The 16,196-nt window shown below is 34.2% G+C and overlaps 1 protein-coding gene across 1 annotated transcript; it reads right to left on the bottom strand.

The window, feature by feature from the left end:
* Positions 1–11,279: 11,279 nt before the first annotated feature.
* On the bottom strand, positions 11,280–11,876 carry LOC133325547 (tubulin beta chain-like; the record flags this gene model as incomplete). Its single annotated transcript, XM_061534287.1, has 2 exons — positions 11,280–11,539; positions 11,609–11,876. Coding segments are annotated over 2 exons (528 nt in total), but the record flags the coding sequence as incomplete, so codon positions are not given.
* Positions 11,877–16,196: the final 4,320 nt, after the last annotated feature.

The raw sequence follows: 16,196 nt of genomic DNA, 5'->3' as shown, positions 1-16,196 counted from the left end.
AAGAACAATTTATAAATCAAAGTGATTAATATTTATGTCAGATGTTCTTGTTCATTTTTTTCCCAAACCAAAATAAAATGCATAAAACATACAGCAGTTAGTTTATAGATAAAAATAGTTTTTGAAATAACACCAAAAAAGAGGCAGAGATGGAGTGAGAAAAAGCGACATGATTGTTTTTATATGTGACGCGAAGTGTTTTTAATAGATTTTTCTTTTAAACGGTAAATTAATTTATATTAATTATCCACAGACAACAACAGCAACAACTAATCTAAATAAATAACACCATTTTTGTCCTCGGCAAACAAATTGCGTTATAATTTTGTTTGTTTTCGATTATCGAAATTGATATTAAATGTAATTCTAATTTATCGACGACAACGTTAATTATACGCTTTGAATGGCAATTATGGTTTTGTTGTTGTTGTTGTGATAGTTGCTGTTGTTATTGTTATTTCTATTGGAATATGTTTCGATGAAGTAATAATTGAATTAAAATCGTTTGATATGTGATCGATAATTAACACGAAGTTAATTCGTTTTGATGTGGTTCAAATAACACTCACTTTGGTAAAACAAACCTAGCCCCAGGTTTCAAAATATAAAAGCATTTTGTGTTTCAGAATGCTGTTTCACACCCTCCAAGAATTCGGAATGCCACATTACGGCCAAATCGATGGGAAACTGCGACCGAGATCATTAAAATATCAAAAAAGGGGCGGAAACTTGCTGGTGGGGCTACACAAAAATGTGGTTCTATATCAAAATTTTTCTGCAGAGATGCTTATCAGCCTCCAAAGTTTCAAATGCCAAATATTGGCTATATTTTCCGCATAGGTATATGTCAGCCTTCAAAAACACGAAATGCACAATTTTTAAGACAACGAATTTGCGGACCTATATTTAATATCCTTTGAAAATATTGTGTTCACCCTTCAATAATCCCTTCGGAAAGAAATAACAGACTAAAGTCCCTTTGAGGATCTTGTCTGTAGATCAAAAGGCGTGGGTTTTAAAGAAGATTATCTCAAGAATCTGCAGACCAACAGGTGTGGATTTTTGAAGAATATAATATCATGAACCGCAGACCAAAAGGCGTGGATTTTAAAGAAGATTATCTCAAGAACATGCAGACAAACAGGCATGGATTTTTAAAGACGATTACCACAAGGACCTGCAGATCAAAAGGCATGGATTTTTTAAGAAGAATATCTCAAGAACCTGCAGACCAAATGGCGTAGATTTTTAAAGAAGACTATTTCAAGAACCTGCAAGGATCTGATGGCCAAAGGTCGGGGATTTTTAAAGAAGATTATCTCAAGAACCTGCAAGGATCTAATCGCCAAAGGTCGTCGATTTTTAAAGAAGATAATCTCAAGAACCTGCAAGGATTTGGCCATCAGATCCTTGCAGGTTCTTGAGATTATCTTCTTTAAAAATCGCCGACCTTTGGCCATCAGATCTCAAGAACCTGCAGACCAAAAAGTGTGAATCTTTAAAGAAAATTATTTCAAGAACCCTCAAGCATCTGATGGCCAAAGGCCGTGGATTTTTAAAGAAGATTATTTCAAGAACCTACAAGGATATGATGGCCAAAAATCGTAAATTTTTAAAGAAGTTTATCTCAAGAACCTGCAAGGATCTGATTTCCAAAGGTAGTGAATTTTTAAAGAAGATTTCATCGAGGATCTGATAACCAAACGTCGTGAATTTTTAGAGAAGATTTCATCAATGATCTGATGGCCAGAGGTCGTGAATTTTTAAAGAAGATTTCATGAAGGACCTGATTACCAAAGGTCGTGAATTTTAAAGAAGATTTCATCAAGGATCTGATTACCAAAGGTCGTGAATTTTTAAAGAAGATTTCATCAAGGATCTGATTACCAAAGGTCGTGAATTTTTAAAGAAGATTTCGTCAAGGATCTGATGGATAAATGGTGTGGATTTTTTAAAAAGAGATCATCAAGGATCTGATGGCCAAATGGTGGAGGATCTGCAGATCAAGAGGCATATATTTTTTGAGAAGATTATAACAAAGACCTGCAGAGCAAAAGTCGTGGTTTTAACGATGACCTGAACACCAAAATGCGTGGATTTTTAATTACAGGACCAAAACCTCCAAACCTTCGAAGTTATTATGATTATCTACATAGATAAATACCGAAATGCCTATGTACATGCACTTTGGTTGGAAATGTGGTTAAAACCTTTAATGAATCCCTAAAATCGAGCGGGACCATTATATGCTGGAATGGCAAACATGGAAAAATCCTTCAAAATTGCGAAAATTGGGCGGTACTATAATATTGGAGCTATACGATAACATGATCCGATATACCCCATTTGAATTACGAGACATACTAGGAATATATATATTTAAGATTTTAAATCTGTGATCTCTATCGTGTTTTCAACTAAGGATATTTGAAACGTATACATAATATTCAATTCAATACTTTTACGATCTCATGTCAAGTGGTTGCTGTTGGCAATTTTTTTTAATTCCTCTATATACATATTTAAATCATCAAACAAACAACAAAAACACTTCAACTTCTATTAATTTTAAAACTAAATATGTGTCTGTTACATAACAATTTTTAAGCTTTTCAAATATCACACCCCTTGTACCGATCTCTAGCATGATGGCGATTAAAAATGACAAATATCGAAAACAATTTGTTTGTTCGTATTAAAGAATATTTATACACACACATATAACTAAATTCAATTAATTAAATCCATCAATGTGATTATATTCGAAAATGAAAAAAGTAATTAGTGTGAATTTATTCTGTAACAGAATGTGTGTATGTGTAAATATGTTTACATACGTGTGTTTATGTATATCCTCACACAGACATTTTAAACCAATTTATAAAGACTGGTGTTAATAATTAATTTATAATGTATATATTATCATTTAGAGAGAGGTATAACATTTTTTAATTAAAAAAATTACAATAATAATAAAAACATATAAAATAAAGGGAGGAAGAATTGACATTGCTAATTGATTGATATACGTATGTACTGATGTGTCGGGATATTTGTGGAATACATGTAATTTAATTTAATAATAACATGTTTTTTTAATTTTCTTGCCCTTCGTCATAAGGTGGAGTGTATATTAAATTTGTCATTCAACGGAGATCCAATCAAGTAAATATATTATTGATCGTATTACAATTCTATGTCGCTTTAGCCATTTATATTGGGAACACGATATAGCATTTATATTGGGTTTGGTATAAAAGTGTCGATCGATTGTAGGTGTTATATGTGCTCACCTCTACCATGATGTGGTATATCCTTCATTGATATCCCCTTTCTTTGGTATATCCCGGTATTTGAATGATTGTAGTCACATTTTTTTCACAGAAAATTGTCATATAAAATTCTGGTCCTATAATGTATTTTTATTATCCTAAGCACATTCTCGTTAATCTACGTACAAATCATATTACAGATGTGGGCATTTGTGTAGGATGTGAGTTTAATAGCCACTGAGGAAGATGACAATACACAAAATCTCGATCCAAATTTCAGTACCAGCAGGGAATCAAACTAAAATTCGGAGTCGCAAATCGAATGGAAAATCGACATTACAGTCTTGACTAGACGTATAATTAAAGCAGTAGGCAAAATGGCTGATATCTGGACAAAAGCGGAAATTAGCTAAATTGAACATGAAGAGAGACTTACACATAGATTCCACGTTTTTGACGATCGTGATTTATGCAGATATGTGAGAGCCTCTCATTGTCATAATGTATAACAATTCGTCATTTCTTTTTAAGTTTTCGAATTTCTCCGAAAACTTCAGGCAAACAAATGTCGGTATACCATTAATTTTGTCGATGGACAGGTGAATATTTACTTCGAAAAGCTTATACCACGAAAAATTTTCTTTGTATTAGGCTAGATTGACCACGTATTGTTTTCTCGGTATGTGAAAATAAGAAGTCATCGAAGAGAAGAGTCGAATTTTCGGCAGATAACTCAACAATTCCGATGAACCTATGAATAAGGCTATGGTTTGAGTCGATGTATGAGAGGACATTTCGGGCTCATACGCATATATACACTTTTTCATCACCTATCAAATCCTTTAAATTTTGTTATACCTTTTGCCTTTGAACATCTTCAAAATTTTTTTTTTTGTTTTTCAAGATATTTGGGCATAAAAAATGGACTGTCCTGAAGTGTTTCTCAAGTGAAACAGTCAACGCGTAACCAATTTTGTTCGAAAAAAACAGCAAAACATTTGTCTCGAAAATCTTCTATCACGAAAAATTTATTTTGGATTTGGCTGCCTTTCGATTAACTATACATTCGATTGCAATTTTTATTCTGGTTCATACGCATAGATCCATGGTTGTCTATGTCGAACTTTTGACCATTTTGTCAACATCCATTCAACCTAACGCGGATTATATTATATTGAAATTGTCATTCCGTTTGCAACACGATTGTCGATTTAGCCATGCACATAAAATCGAGACCTCAACAAGAGGATTGAACACTATTAAAAAAATGTATGTTCAATGACTTAAATAAGGAACGTGTATTAATTATACAATATTTTTAAAGAACTCCATCAAGAGGTGGCCATTCACCATCTTGCCAATTTCGAATTTTTTTCAGTAAAATTTACAGTAGTTTTATATTTTGGATCCGAATTTTGTTACAAGATGTCCCTACCAAAAATGATCAATTTTGGGACGAATTTCGGTGTAACGTTTTTCAAACAAATTGGATTTTAATTGATATTTTGGATTCTGAATTGTTGTCACTTTTTTGTATATTCCCCTTATATCCGTATACCCAAAATTGAAATTTCTGAAATCCTCAGACTTCGATATTTTAGCATTACGAGTGTCTGTAATTTGACATTTCAGGAATTTGTTGGGTAAAGAACAATATTAATCGTCTACATAGTCTCCATATAAATGTTTACCTTTATTGTGCCAATTTTCTAATTGTGGGATCTGAAGTTTAGCATTTCATTTTTTCCTGGTACCAATTTTGCATGACATATATTATAGTCCCAATCGATTTTGGGTATTTTTTTCGGTTAATTACCACCTTAAATATCTTCTCAACATCAACGTAAAGAACATTCGTCATTATTGCCCCTAACAGGAACTTCATGTAAAATTTCAAAGCGATCAGTTCGACATTTCCGTCCTCTAGTGGGGCAATAGTAGTACTAAACAATATCATAAAATATAGACACCTTTAAATATTTACCTATAACTCCCATAATCGCGTACATACAACAATATAATTGTTATTAACACTAGATTGCCGAAGGCGGTCATTTTGACCTTTTTTCAATTTCAGGTACAAAAACAATTGTGTATATTATGACACAGCTTTTTTAAAATTTGGTGACTTTTTGTACCAAATTTTCTTCATGTACTCTAGAACTTCGTTTATTAATATAGTAGCTGCTTCCCCCTCGCCCCGTATTCACATGTGCTATACCTATATTGCCTAAAATCGGTCATTTTGATCTCTTATGAAATATTAAATAATCAAACTACTTTTATTATTGTATAAAGTAAATTTCTTATATGACCAGATCAGCACAACAACATCGAAAACCGTTTGCTACTCTAGAAACAAAAACGAACACACAAATCGGGAAAAATAAATTTTATATTTCCAGTCGATTTCACACTTAGAGTAAATATTTACTCTTTTTCGAACATTTTATCCGCGCTCTTATTTTTCAAAAAGGCAAACTCGAGAGCCCTCCCACCGAACAAATAATAACAACATTTTGTATGATTGTAAATAATTTAATAAATATTAAAAAATAAGTTTCCAAAAATTTCTTTACACAATAAAAATTTTTTCAGAATAAAGTCATTTTGACCGATTTTAGGCAATATTGGTATATACAAAATTCCAGTCTTTCTAGTGTTAATTTGAAGGTCAACAACTCCTTTTGGATATGTTATCAACTTCTCGGGTCTATGTCCCTCTGGAGTAAATATATACGCCCCAGAATACAAATTTTGCAATTTTTCATATAAAAAATGTCTGGGTCCATTTGACCAGCAAAATATTGACGGATCTTCATCCAGAACATCCTGGTGTAAAATTTCGTGGAGTTCGGTTTATAATTGTGGCTTCTAGAGCGTCCAGAAAATCAGACAAAATTAACGTTTTTGGTCGATTTCATCTCCTAAATATTAACCTATCATTACCAGAACAATAGGGGTCTTCATTGGCCAGAACCCATCCTGTGGCCTGTATGGTGTTTAGAAATTATAATGGACAGACTGACGGGCGGACGCGTCCGTCCGGACGGACATACATGTCTGGATTGACTCAGCTAGTCGAGATACGACGATCGATAAACTTAAAGGTTGGTCTAGGACCAATATCTCGCGGCGTTCCAAACTCTTGGGGCTGTACAAAACTATAATACCCTGACAACATAGTTGTGTATCACTGCAAAAACAGAACACATTGTCCTACGTTAAACCGCTTCTAACTACGTTTATGCTATGAGATTTCAAACTTTCAGATGGCGGCAGGCAAAACATATTGAGTCATAAAAAAACAATAAGGAAAGTCCAAAAGTCGGACGGGGCCGACTATATGATACCCTTCACCACTTTGAGTACATACAATATATAATATGTACATATAAGAGCACAATATCTCTTAGATAGAATAGACATATCATCTTTTGAGGACTGCGTGAATTACATTGATATTTGAACTAAATTAAAACAAACCATGGACATACTAATCTGAAGTTTATGCAACATTGAATGTCAATCATCGAGCAAAATATGTATATATAAATGGACGTATTTGAGCTACTATGACATCCACCATTTGGTATGCTGCAACACAGTGCGCTCATCCAAAATGTATCTCGACACAAAATCCAATACAGGTTATTAAGAGCACGATAACTCTCGAAGGGAGCAACCGATTCCGTTCAAACTTTGCACATCCAATTATTTCTTCAAAATCTAGTTTAAGTTGGAAGATGGGGAATATCGGTCCTCCCCCACCAAATTGTAAAAATTGAGCTAAAACTTTATTTTACAATATCACGCAATTTGAACCAAACTTTGTACAACCTATTATCGTTACTAAGCCTAGATCAAGCCCGAAGACCGAACACTCTTTCTACCTCCTCCACAAATAGTCAACATTTTCAATGTTTGTAAATCCAATATCCGGTGAATGGAATGTCCGATTTGAACCAGATTTTACACAGCCTGTTATCTTTACCTAGCCTAGATCAAGTCCGAAGATGGGACTAATTAGTCCACTGCATCGATTTGGTACGTTGGGGGCTAAATTGTCCTAAGTGTGCAAACTTTAGTTATTTGGTACATCATTTTGATGAAATAGGATGAAGATATATATGGAACCTATATCCAAACCTGAAACGTCTTCAAACCAATACGGTGCTCCTTTTACATAAAATCGGACGAAACTATATATGGGAGCTATATATAAATCTGAACCAATTTTCTCCAATTTGAATAGGGTTCGTCCTTTGGCCAAATAAGTGACATTTGCCAAATGGAATCATAAATGCGACCTGCCCTTTGTCACATATAATAATAAATAAATAAAACATGCATAATATTATACATTAATTCCCTATTATGGGTGTTCAGTTGAAATTTGCATTAATGACTTGGCAATTTTACAAACACACGCCGAAACGCAATGTGCTTTTAATGCTAATTTTTAATATGCTTTAAAATTTACAATGAAATTACAAAGGTATAAGAGGCATGCATGTAGATAATCTCTGTAAAATATTAAATTAACATACAATAATTTAATTAAATTTCAGCGAAGTTTTAATTTTTTAAATTAATTAGTATAGAGAAGAGATTTTCTTTATATGCCTATATCCTTGAAATATTTACTATCAGATAATGGGTCAAATGTTCGGAAAAGTGTTCCCCAATATATACTTTATTATTTATATTTTTGATTACAAGCATAATTTCGTAATATATTTGCATTCCACTATCCTTTCAATCGTCCTATTTTGTGTTAATAAACACTCTTTTTTCCAATTCATTAAAAATTCAATTCATCCATTGAGTTTTGCAGAGCAATTAATTATTTTCGTTTTGTTATTTCAGTGTTTTATTGTTTTTTTACAATTATTTAGTTTAGTCAAGAACCCAGTCAATTCGCAAATAAATAACACACAAAATAATACATCAATTTCAATTTAATTATATCCTTCAAAAAATTTTTTATTCAATTAATTGTAAATTGATTGTCAGGTGGGAAACAAACGGTAGCAAAATTTTCCATTTTATGGAAAAACAGAAAAAAAACATTAGCATGACACATTGCAATAAAAAATATATATAAACTAACAATAGCATTGTGGTGAAATTATGCCAAAGGCGAAATTCTATTATAAAGACAATTAACTGGAAAATAAACCACCAGCAGTTGTTGAAAATAATTAATTTTAAATATTTTTTGGTATAGTTTGGGAGATTAAATGCCTTTAAACAATTAGGAGAGCTGTTTAATTTGAAAATTAATATATGCTTGAAATGCATTGTTTGTAGAACTAATTGGTTGTATTTCGCTCAAAACGTTTTTGGAAAATTTTACATTTTTTGAAAAAAAAAAAACAAGTGGAAAAGCGGTAAGTTCGGCCGAACTTTGAATACCCTCCATCATATATCTATTGGCAGGTACTAGATATGAAACCAGTGAGCGGAGCAGCATAGTCGGACGGGGCCGACCATATGATACCCTACTCAATTACCACGAAAAGCACACTTTCTGCGGTTCTATATTCTGAGCCTGGGCAATATTTCGTGATATTTGCATCCTTTTTACCGATTATAGATCAACAACTCCTCCTTCTAAGTCTTGCATATTTTCAAAAAAAAAAAAAAAAAAAAAAAAATTGGTCACTTTAGGTTTTGGTTGATTTGACCCTCGGAAAATTGATCGATCATCATCTAAGCAGCCGCTCTAAATATTTGGTCAGATCCCCTTCACCTTGTAAAATATGTGATGTTCTGTATATAATAATTGCCTCTAGAGCGACTAGAAAATCTGAGAAAATTAAAGTTTTCGGTTCATTGCACCCCCTGAATGAAATCTCAACTTCACCGAAAACTATAGGCGTCATCCTTGACCATAATCGGAACTTCATGTACAATTTCAAAGCGATCAACGCGACATTTCCGTCCTCTTATGGAGTAACCAGCGTAATAATATGCACATAGTAACCTTTACTTAATTACGTATAACTCCCGCATCGGAGTACATACAGTCATATAATTGGTATCAATTTGAAGGTCAATAACTCATCTTGGACATACTATCAACATCTCTATATGTCCTTCAGGAGCAAATATATACGCCCCAGAATAAAAATTTTGTAATTTTTCACACAAAAGTCAGGGTCAATTTGACCCGCTAAATATTGACCGATCTTTATCAAAACAGACATGCTTATTCTTAGGCCCTATCCCTTTCTCCATGTAAAATATCACGATGTTCGAACCATAACTGCGGCCTCTGGAGCGACCAGAAAAACCGACAAAAATTTAGTATTTGGTCCATTTCATCCCCTAAATATTAACCGATCTTTATCAAAAACAATAGGGGTCTTCATTGGCCAGAACCCATCCTACATGCAAAATTTCGTGAAGATTGGTCCATACCTGTGGCCTGTATCGTGTTTACAAATTATAATGGACAGACGGACATACGGACGGACACACATGTCTAGATCGACTCAGCTAGTCGAGATATGACGATCGGTATACTTAAAGGTGGGTCTAGGACCAATATTTCGCGGCGTTACAAACTTTTCGTTCTGCACAAAGCTATAATACCCTGACAACATAGTTGTGTAAGGTATAAATATAGGGGATATACCAAAAAGTGGACCTATACCGAAATTTCTACAATAGGATTATGTAAACCATAATACGAATTTCAAAATTTTTTAAAGGATAATTATACCCTCAGCCTATGGCAAAATACTGAATTACAGCTAATTCAGCGGAAAAATACGATCAAAATCACAAAAATACTGAAAATTAGGAGGTACCGTTATATGGGGCTAGCAGAAAAAGTGGACCTATATTTATAATTTTTTGTGGAGACATTTAGTACCCAATAAGAATCTAATGTAGCAAATTTCAGCGAATTCGGTTGAAAAACGCGCTCAAGAACCCCAAAATACCGAAAATTGGGGGGTACCCTTATAGGGGGGATATCCGAAAAAATTACCCTATATTTATAATTTTATGTGGAGAGATATGGTACCTATTAGGAACTCCAAATACTAAATTACAGCCAATTCGGTGGAAAAATACGATCAAAACACCCAAAATACTGAAAATTAGCAAGTACCGTTATATGGGGGCTACCAGAAAAAAGTGGTAGTGGGGAAATTTAGTATCCCAATGTACCAAATTTCAGGGTATTCGGTTGAAAAACGCGCCCAAGAACCCCAATATACCAAAAATTGGGGGGGGGGGGTACTGTTATATGGGAGCTATGCCTAAACGTGGACCGATGAAGCCCATCTTCGAACTTGACCGGTCTGCAGACAAAAGACAACCCTATGCAATTCACCCTTTCTCAATTCCTTCAGAAGATGATCCTTCAGAAGCGTGATTACAACAGACGGACGGACGGGCAGATAGACGGACGGACATGGCTAGATCGTCTTAGAATTTTACCCTGATCAATAGGGTCGGAAATGAATATATCGATGAGTTACAAACGGAATGACAAAATTAATATACCCTCCATACTATGGTGGAGGGTGTAAAAAAAACATACTCAGTTGGTTTGGACGTGTGACCATGCATTGCTTCGTTTATATTGACAGGACACTATCCGTAATATTGGAGAGTAATAGAGAGTAGCCTAGCAACTCTGTCAAACTGCCAATGGTCTAGGGATAAACCCAAGAAAAACATCGGCTAAGCCCAGCATATTTTTTATCCGACACAACGTGGAATTGTGGATCATCCGTGGTATAGTCCTAATTTTTCCCACACATTAAATCAAAATGAGTTCGGAATGATTTCCATTGTAAAAACTTAAAAAAAAAACGGGTTTTTGGAGCGTCTGCAGTTATGTATTTCGTTTTCTTCTGGTAGTAATTTACCAAGTCTTATCAAATATTTTGTTTACAATCTCAAAATGCACAACATTTATAGCCATTCTCATTTATTAGTTAGTCGTATTTTGCGCGCATTACGTTTGCCATTTGATTAAACATCTACTTAATGTTTAAAAGAACACAAATCACTCACCTTAGGAGAAGGTACCACCGAAAAGGTATTCATAATTCTATCGGGATATTCTTCGCGGATTTTCGAAATCAACAAAGTACCCAAACCAGAACCGGTACCACCACCCAATGAATGGGCCAATTGGAAACCTTGAAGGCAATCACAGCCTTCAGATTCCTTGCGGACAACATCCAAGACGCTTTCAATTAGTTCAGCGCCTTCGGTATAATGGCCCTTGGCCCAGTTGTTACCTAAAAGGAGAAACAACAAAACAAATCATTTTAAACATTTTGATAATGATAATAAAAGTTATCACTTACCGGCTCCAGATTGGCCGAACACAAAGTTATCTGGTCTAAACAATTGACCATAGGGTGATTGACGCACGGAATCCATGGTACCGGGTTCCAAATCAATGAGCACGGCACGTGGCACATATTTATTGCCATTGACTTCGTTGTAGTAAACGTTGACACGTTCCAATTGCATGTCATTTTCACCATAGTAGTTGCCATTGGGATCGATGCCATGTTCATCGGAGATGACTTCCCAGAACTGTAAAAAATAATAAATATAAATATTACAAGGTTTTAAAGGAGAGAGAGAGGATTTTTAAAGAATATATTTTGAGGCTCCTACAAAGGCGCTTACAGAGGCGTGGATTTTTAAAAAATATTTTTTTTGAGGCTCTACAGCAGCGTGGATTTTTGAGGCTAATAAAGGCGTGGAGTTTTAAAAAAATATTTTTTGAGGCTCATACAGAGGCGTGGATTTTTGAGGCTAATAAAGGCGTATTTTTTTGAGGCTCATACAGAGGCGTGGATTTTTAAAAAAATATTTCTTGAGGCTAATAAAGGCGTGGAGTTTTAAAAAAATATTTTTTTGAGGCTCATACAGAGGCGTGGATTTTTAAAGAATATTTTTTTGAGGCTCATACAGAGGCGTGGATTTTTAAAGAATATTTTTTTGAGGCTCATACAGAGGCGTGGATTTTTAAAGAATATTTTTTTGAGGCTCATACAGAGGCGTGGATTTTTAAAGAATATTTTTTTGAGGCTCATACAGAGGCGTGGATTTTTAAAGAATATTTTTTTGAGGCTCATACAGAGGCGTGGATTTTTAAAGAATATTTTTTTGAGGCTCATACAGAGGCGTGGATTTTTAAAGAATATTTTTTTGAGGCTCATACAGAGGCGTGGATTTTTAAAGAATATTTTTTTGAGGCTCATACAGAGGCGTGGATTTTTAAAGAATATTTTTTTGAGGCTCATACAGAGGCGTGGATTTTTAAAGAATATTTTTTTGAGGCTCATACAGAGGCGTGGATTTTTAAAGAATATTTTTTTGAGGCTCATACAGAGGCGTGGATTTTTAAAGAATATTTTTTTGAGGCTCATACAGAGGCGTGGATTTTTAAAGAATATTTTTTTGAGGCTCATACAGAGGCGTGGATTTTTAAAGAATATTTTTTTGAGGCTCATACAGAGGCGTGGATTTTTAAAGAATATTTTTTTGAGGCTCATACAGAGGCGTGGATTTTTAAAGAATATTTTTTTGAGGCTCATACAGAGGCGTGGATTTTTAAAGAATATTTTTTTGAGGCTCATACAGAGGCGTGGATTTTTAAAGAATATTTTTTTGAGGCTCATACAGAGGCGTGGATTTTTAAAGAATATTTTTTTGAGGCTCATACAGAGGCGTGGATTTTTAAAGAATATTTTTTTGAGGCTCATACAGAGGCGTGGATTTTTAAAGAATATTTTTTTGAGGCTCATACAGAGGCGTGGATTTTTAAAGAATATTTTTTTGAGGCTCATACAGAGGCGTGGATTTTTAAAGAATATTTTTTTGAGGCTCATACAGAGGCGTGGATTTTTAAAGAATATTTTTTTGAGGCTCATACAGAGGCGTGGATTTTTAAAGAATATTTTTTTGAGGCTCATACAGAGGCGTGGATTTTTAAAGAATATTTTTTTGAGGCTCATACAGAGGCGTGGATTTTTAAAGGCGTGGTTTTTTAAAGAATTTTTTTTGAGGCTCATACAGAGGCGTGGATTTTTAAAGAATATTTTTTTGAGGCTCATACAGAGGCGTGGATTTTTAAAGAATATTTTTTTGAGGCTCATACAGAGGCGTGGATTTTTAAAGAATATTTTTTTGAGGCTCATACAGAGGCGTGGATTTTTAAAAAATATTTTTTTGAGGCTCATACAGAGGCGTGGATTTTTAAAGAATATTTTTTTGAGGCTCATACAGAGGCGTGGATTTTTAAAGAATATTTTTTTGAGGCTCATACAGAGGCGTGGATTTTTAAAGAATATTTTTTTGAGGCTCATACAGAGGCGTGGATTTTTAAAGAATTTTTTTTGAGGCTCATACAGAGGCGTAGATTTTTAAAGAATATTTTTTTGAGGCTCATACAGAGGCGTGGATTTTTAAAGAATATTTTTTTGAGGCTCATACAGAGGCGTGGATTTTTAAAGAATATTTTTTTGAGGCTCATACAGAGGCGTGGATTTTTAAAGAATATTTGTTTGAGGCTCATACAGAGGCGTGGATTTTTAAAGAATATTTTTTGAGGCTCATACAGAGGCGTGGATTTTTAAAGAATATTTTTTGAGGCTCATACAGAGGCATGGATTTTTAAAGAATATTTTTTTGAGGCTCATACAGAGGCGTGGATTTTTAAAGAATATTTTTTTGAGGCTCATACAGAGGCGTGGATTTTTAAAGAATATTTTTTGAGGCTCATACAGAGGCGTGGATTTTTAAAGAATATTTTTTTGAGGCTCATACAGAGGCGTGGATTTTTAAAGAATATTTTTTGAGGCTCATACAGAGGCGTGGATTTTTAAAGAATTTTTTTTTTGAGGCTCATACAGAGGCGTGGATTTTTTTTAAAGAATATTTTTTTGAGGCTCATACAGAGGCGTGGATTTTTAAAGAATATTTTTTGAGGCTCATACAGAGGCGTGGATTTTTAAAGAATTTTTTTTTTGAGGCTCATACAGAGGCGTGGATTTTTAAAGAATATTTTTTTAGGCTCATACAGAGGCGTGGATTTTTAAAGAATATTTTTTGTGGCTCATACAGAGGCGTGGATTTTTTAAGAATATTTTTTGAGGCTCATACAGAGGCGTTTTTTAAAGAATATTTTTTTGAGGCTCATACAGAGGCGTGGATTTTTAAAGAATATTTTTTGAGGCTCATACAGAGGCGTGGATTTTTAAAAGAATATTTTTTTGAGGCTCATACAGAGGCGTGGATTTTTATAGAATTTTTTTGTTGTACAGAGGCTCATACAGAGGCGTGGATTTTTAAAGAATATTTTTTTGAGGCTCATACAGAGGCGTGGATTTTTAAAGAATATTTTTTGAGGCTCATACAGAGGCGTGGATTTTTAAAGAATTTTTTTTTTGAGGCTCATACAGAGGCGTGGATTTTTAAAGAATATTTTTTGAGGCTCATACAGAGGCGTGGATTTTTAAAGAATATTTTTTGAGGCTCATACAGAGGCGTGGATTTTTAAAGAATATTTTTTGAGGCTCATACAGAGGCGTGGATTTTTAAAGAATATTTTTTTGAGGCTCATACAGAGGCGTGGATTTTTAAAGAATATTTTTTGAGGCTCATACAGAGGCGTGGATTTTTAAAGAATATTTTTTTGAGGCTCATACAGAGGCGTGGATTTTTAAAGAATATTTTTTGAGGCTCATACAGAGGCGTGGATTTTTAAAGAATATTTTTTTGAGGCTCATACAGAGGCGTGTATTTTTATACCCTTCACCACACTGTTGTACAGAGATAGACAGGCTCATACAGAGGCGTGGATTTTTAAAGAATATTTTTTTGAGGCTCATACAGAGGCGTGGAGTTTTTTAAAGAATATTTTTTGAGGCTCATACAGAGGCGTGGATTTTTAAAGAATTTTTTTTTGAGGCTCATACAGAGGCGTGGATTTTTAAAGAATATTTTTTGAGGCTCATACAGAGGCGTGGATTTTTAAAGACTATTTTTTGAGGCTCATACAGAGGCGTGGATTTTTAAAGAATATTTTTTGAGGCTCATACAGAGGCGTGGATTTTTAAAGAATATTTTTTTGAGGCTCATACAGAGGCGTGGATTTTTAAAGAATATTTTTTGAGGCTCATACAGAGGCGTGGATTTGTAAAGAATATTTTTTTGAGGCTCATACAGAGGCGTGTATTTTTATACCCTTCACCACACTGTTGTACAGAGATAGACAGGCTCATACAGAGGCGTGGATTTTTAAAGAATATTTTTTTGAGGCTCATACAGAGGCGTATATTTTTATACCCTTCACCACACTGTTGTACAGAGATAGACACATGGTTAATTTTGAGAATATGCATAGAATCACTTTCTGAGTCGATTTATGCATGTCCGTCCGTCTGTCCGTCTGTTGATGTTAAATTTTAAACAAAGTACAGGTGGCATTTAAAATCCGATTTGGATGACATTTGGCACAGCTCATTTATTTGGCACAAGGACGATCCCTATTGAAATTGGAAAAATCGGTTCAGATTTAGATATAGCTCCTATATAGTTTCGCCCAATTTTAGGTAAATGGTGTATCAAAGTCCCTGAAAACCATTCGATTTGCACGAAATTTGGTATAGCGTACGGAGTTAAGTCTAGAATGATGTGTGGTAAGTTTCTTGAATATCGGTTCAGATTCAGATATAGCTCCCATATATAGTTTCGCCCGATTTTAGGTAAATGATGCAACAAAGTCCCTGCAAATCTTTTGATTGGCACGAATTTTGGTATAGCGTACCAAATTAGGTCTAGAATGATGTGTGGTAAGTTTCTAGAAAATCGGTTCAGATTCAGATATAGCTCCCATATATAGTTTCGCCCGATTTTAGGTAAATGGTGTACCAAAGT

The sequence above is a fragment of the Musca vetustissima genome, unplaced genomic scaffold (assembly GCF_032173495.1).
Source record: "Musca vetustissima isolate MV318-11 ecotype Yass unplaced genomic scaffold, APGP_CSIRO_Mvet_v1 utg304651, whole genome shotgun sequence".
Lineage (NCBI taxonomy): Eukaryota > Metazoa > Arthropoda > Insecta > Diptera > Muscidae > Musca > Musca vetustissima.
The sequence above is the reverse complement of the archived record's forward strand: the minus strand, read 5'-3'. Positions and strand labels throughout refer to the sequence as shown.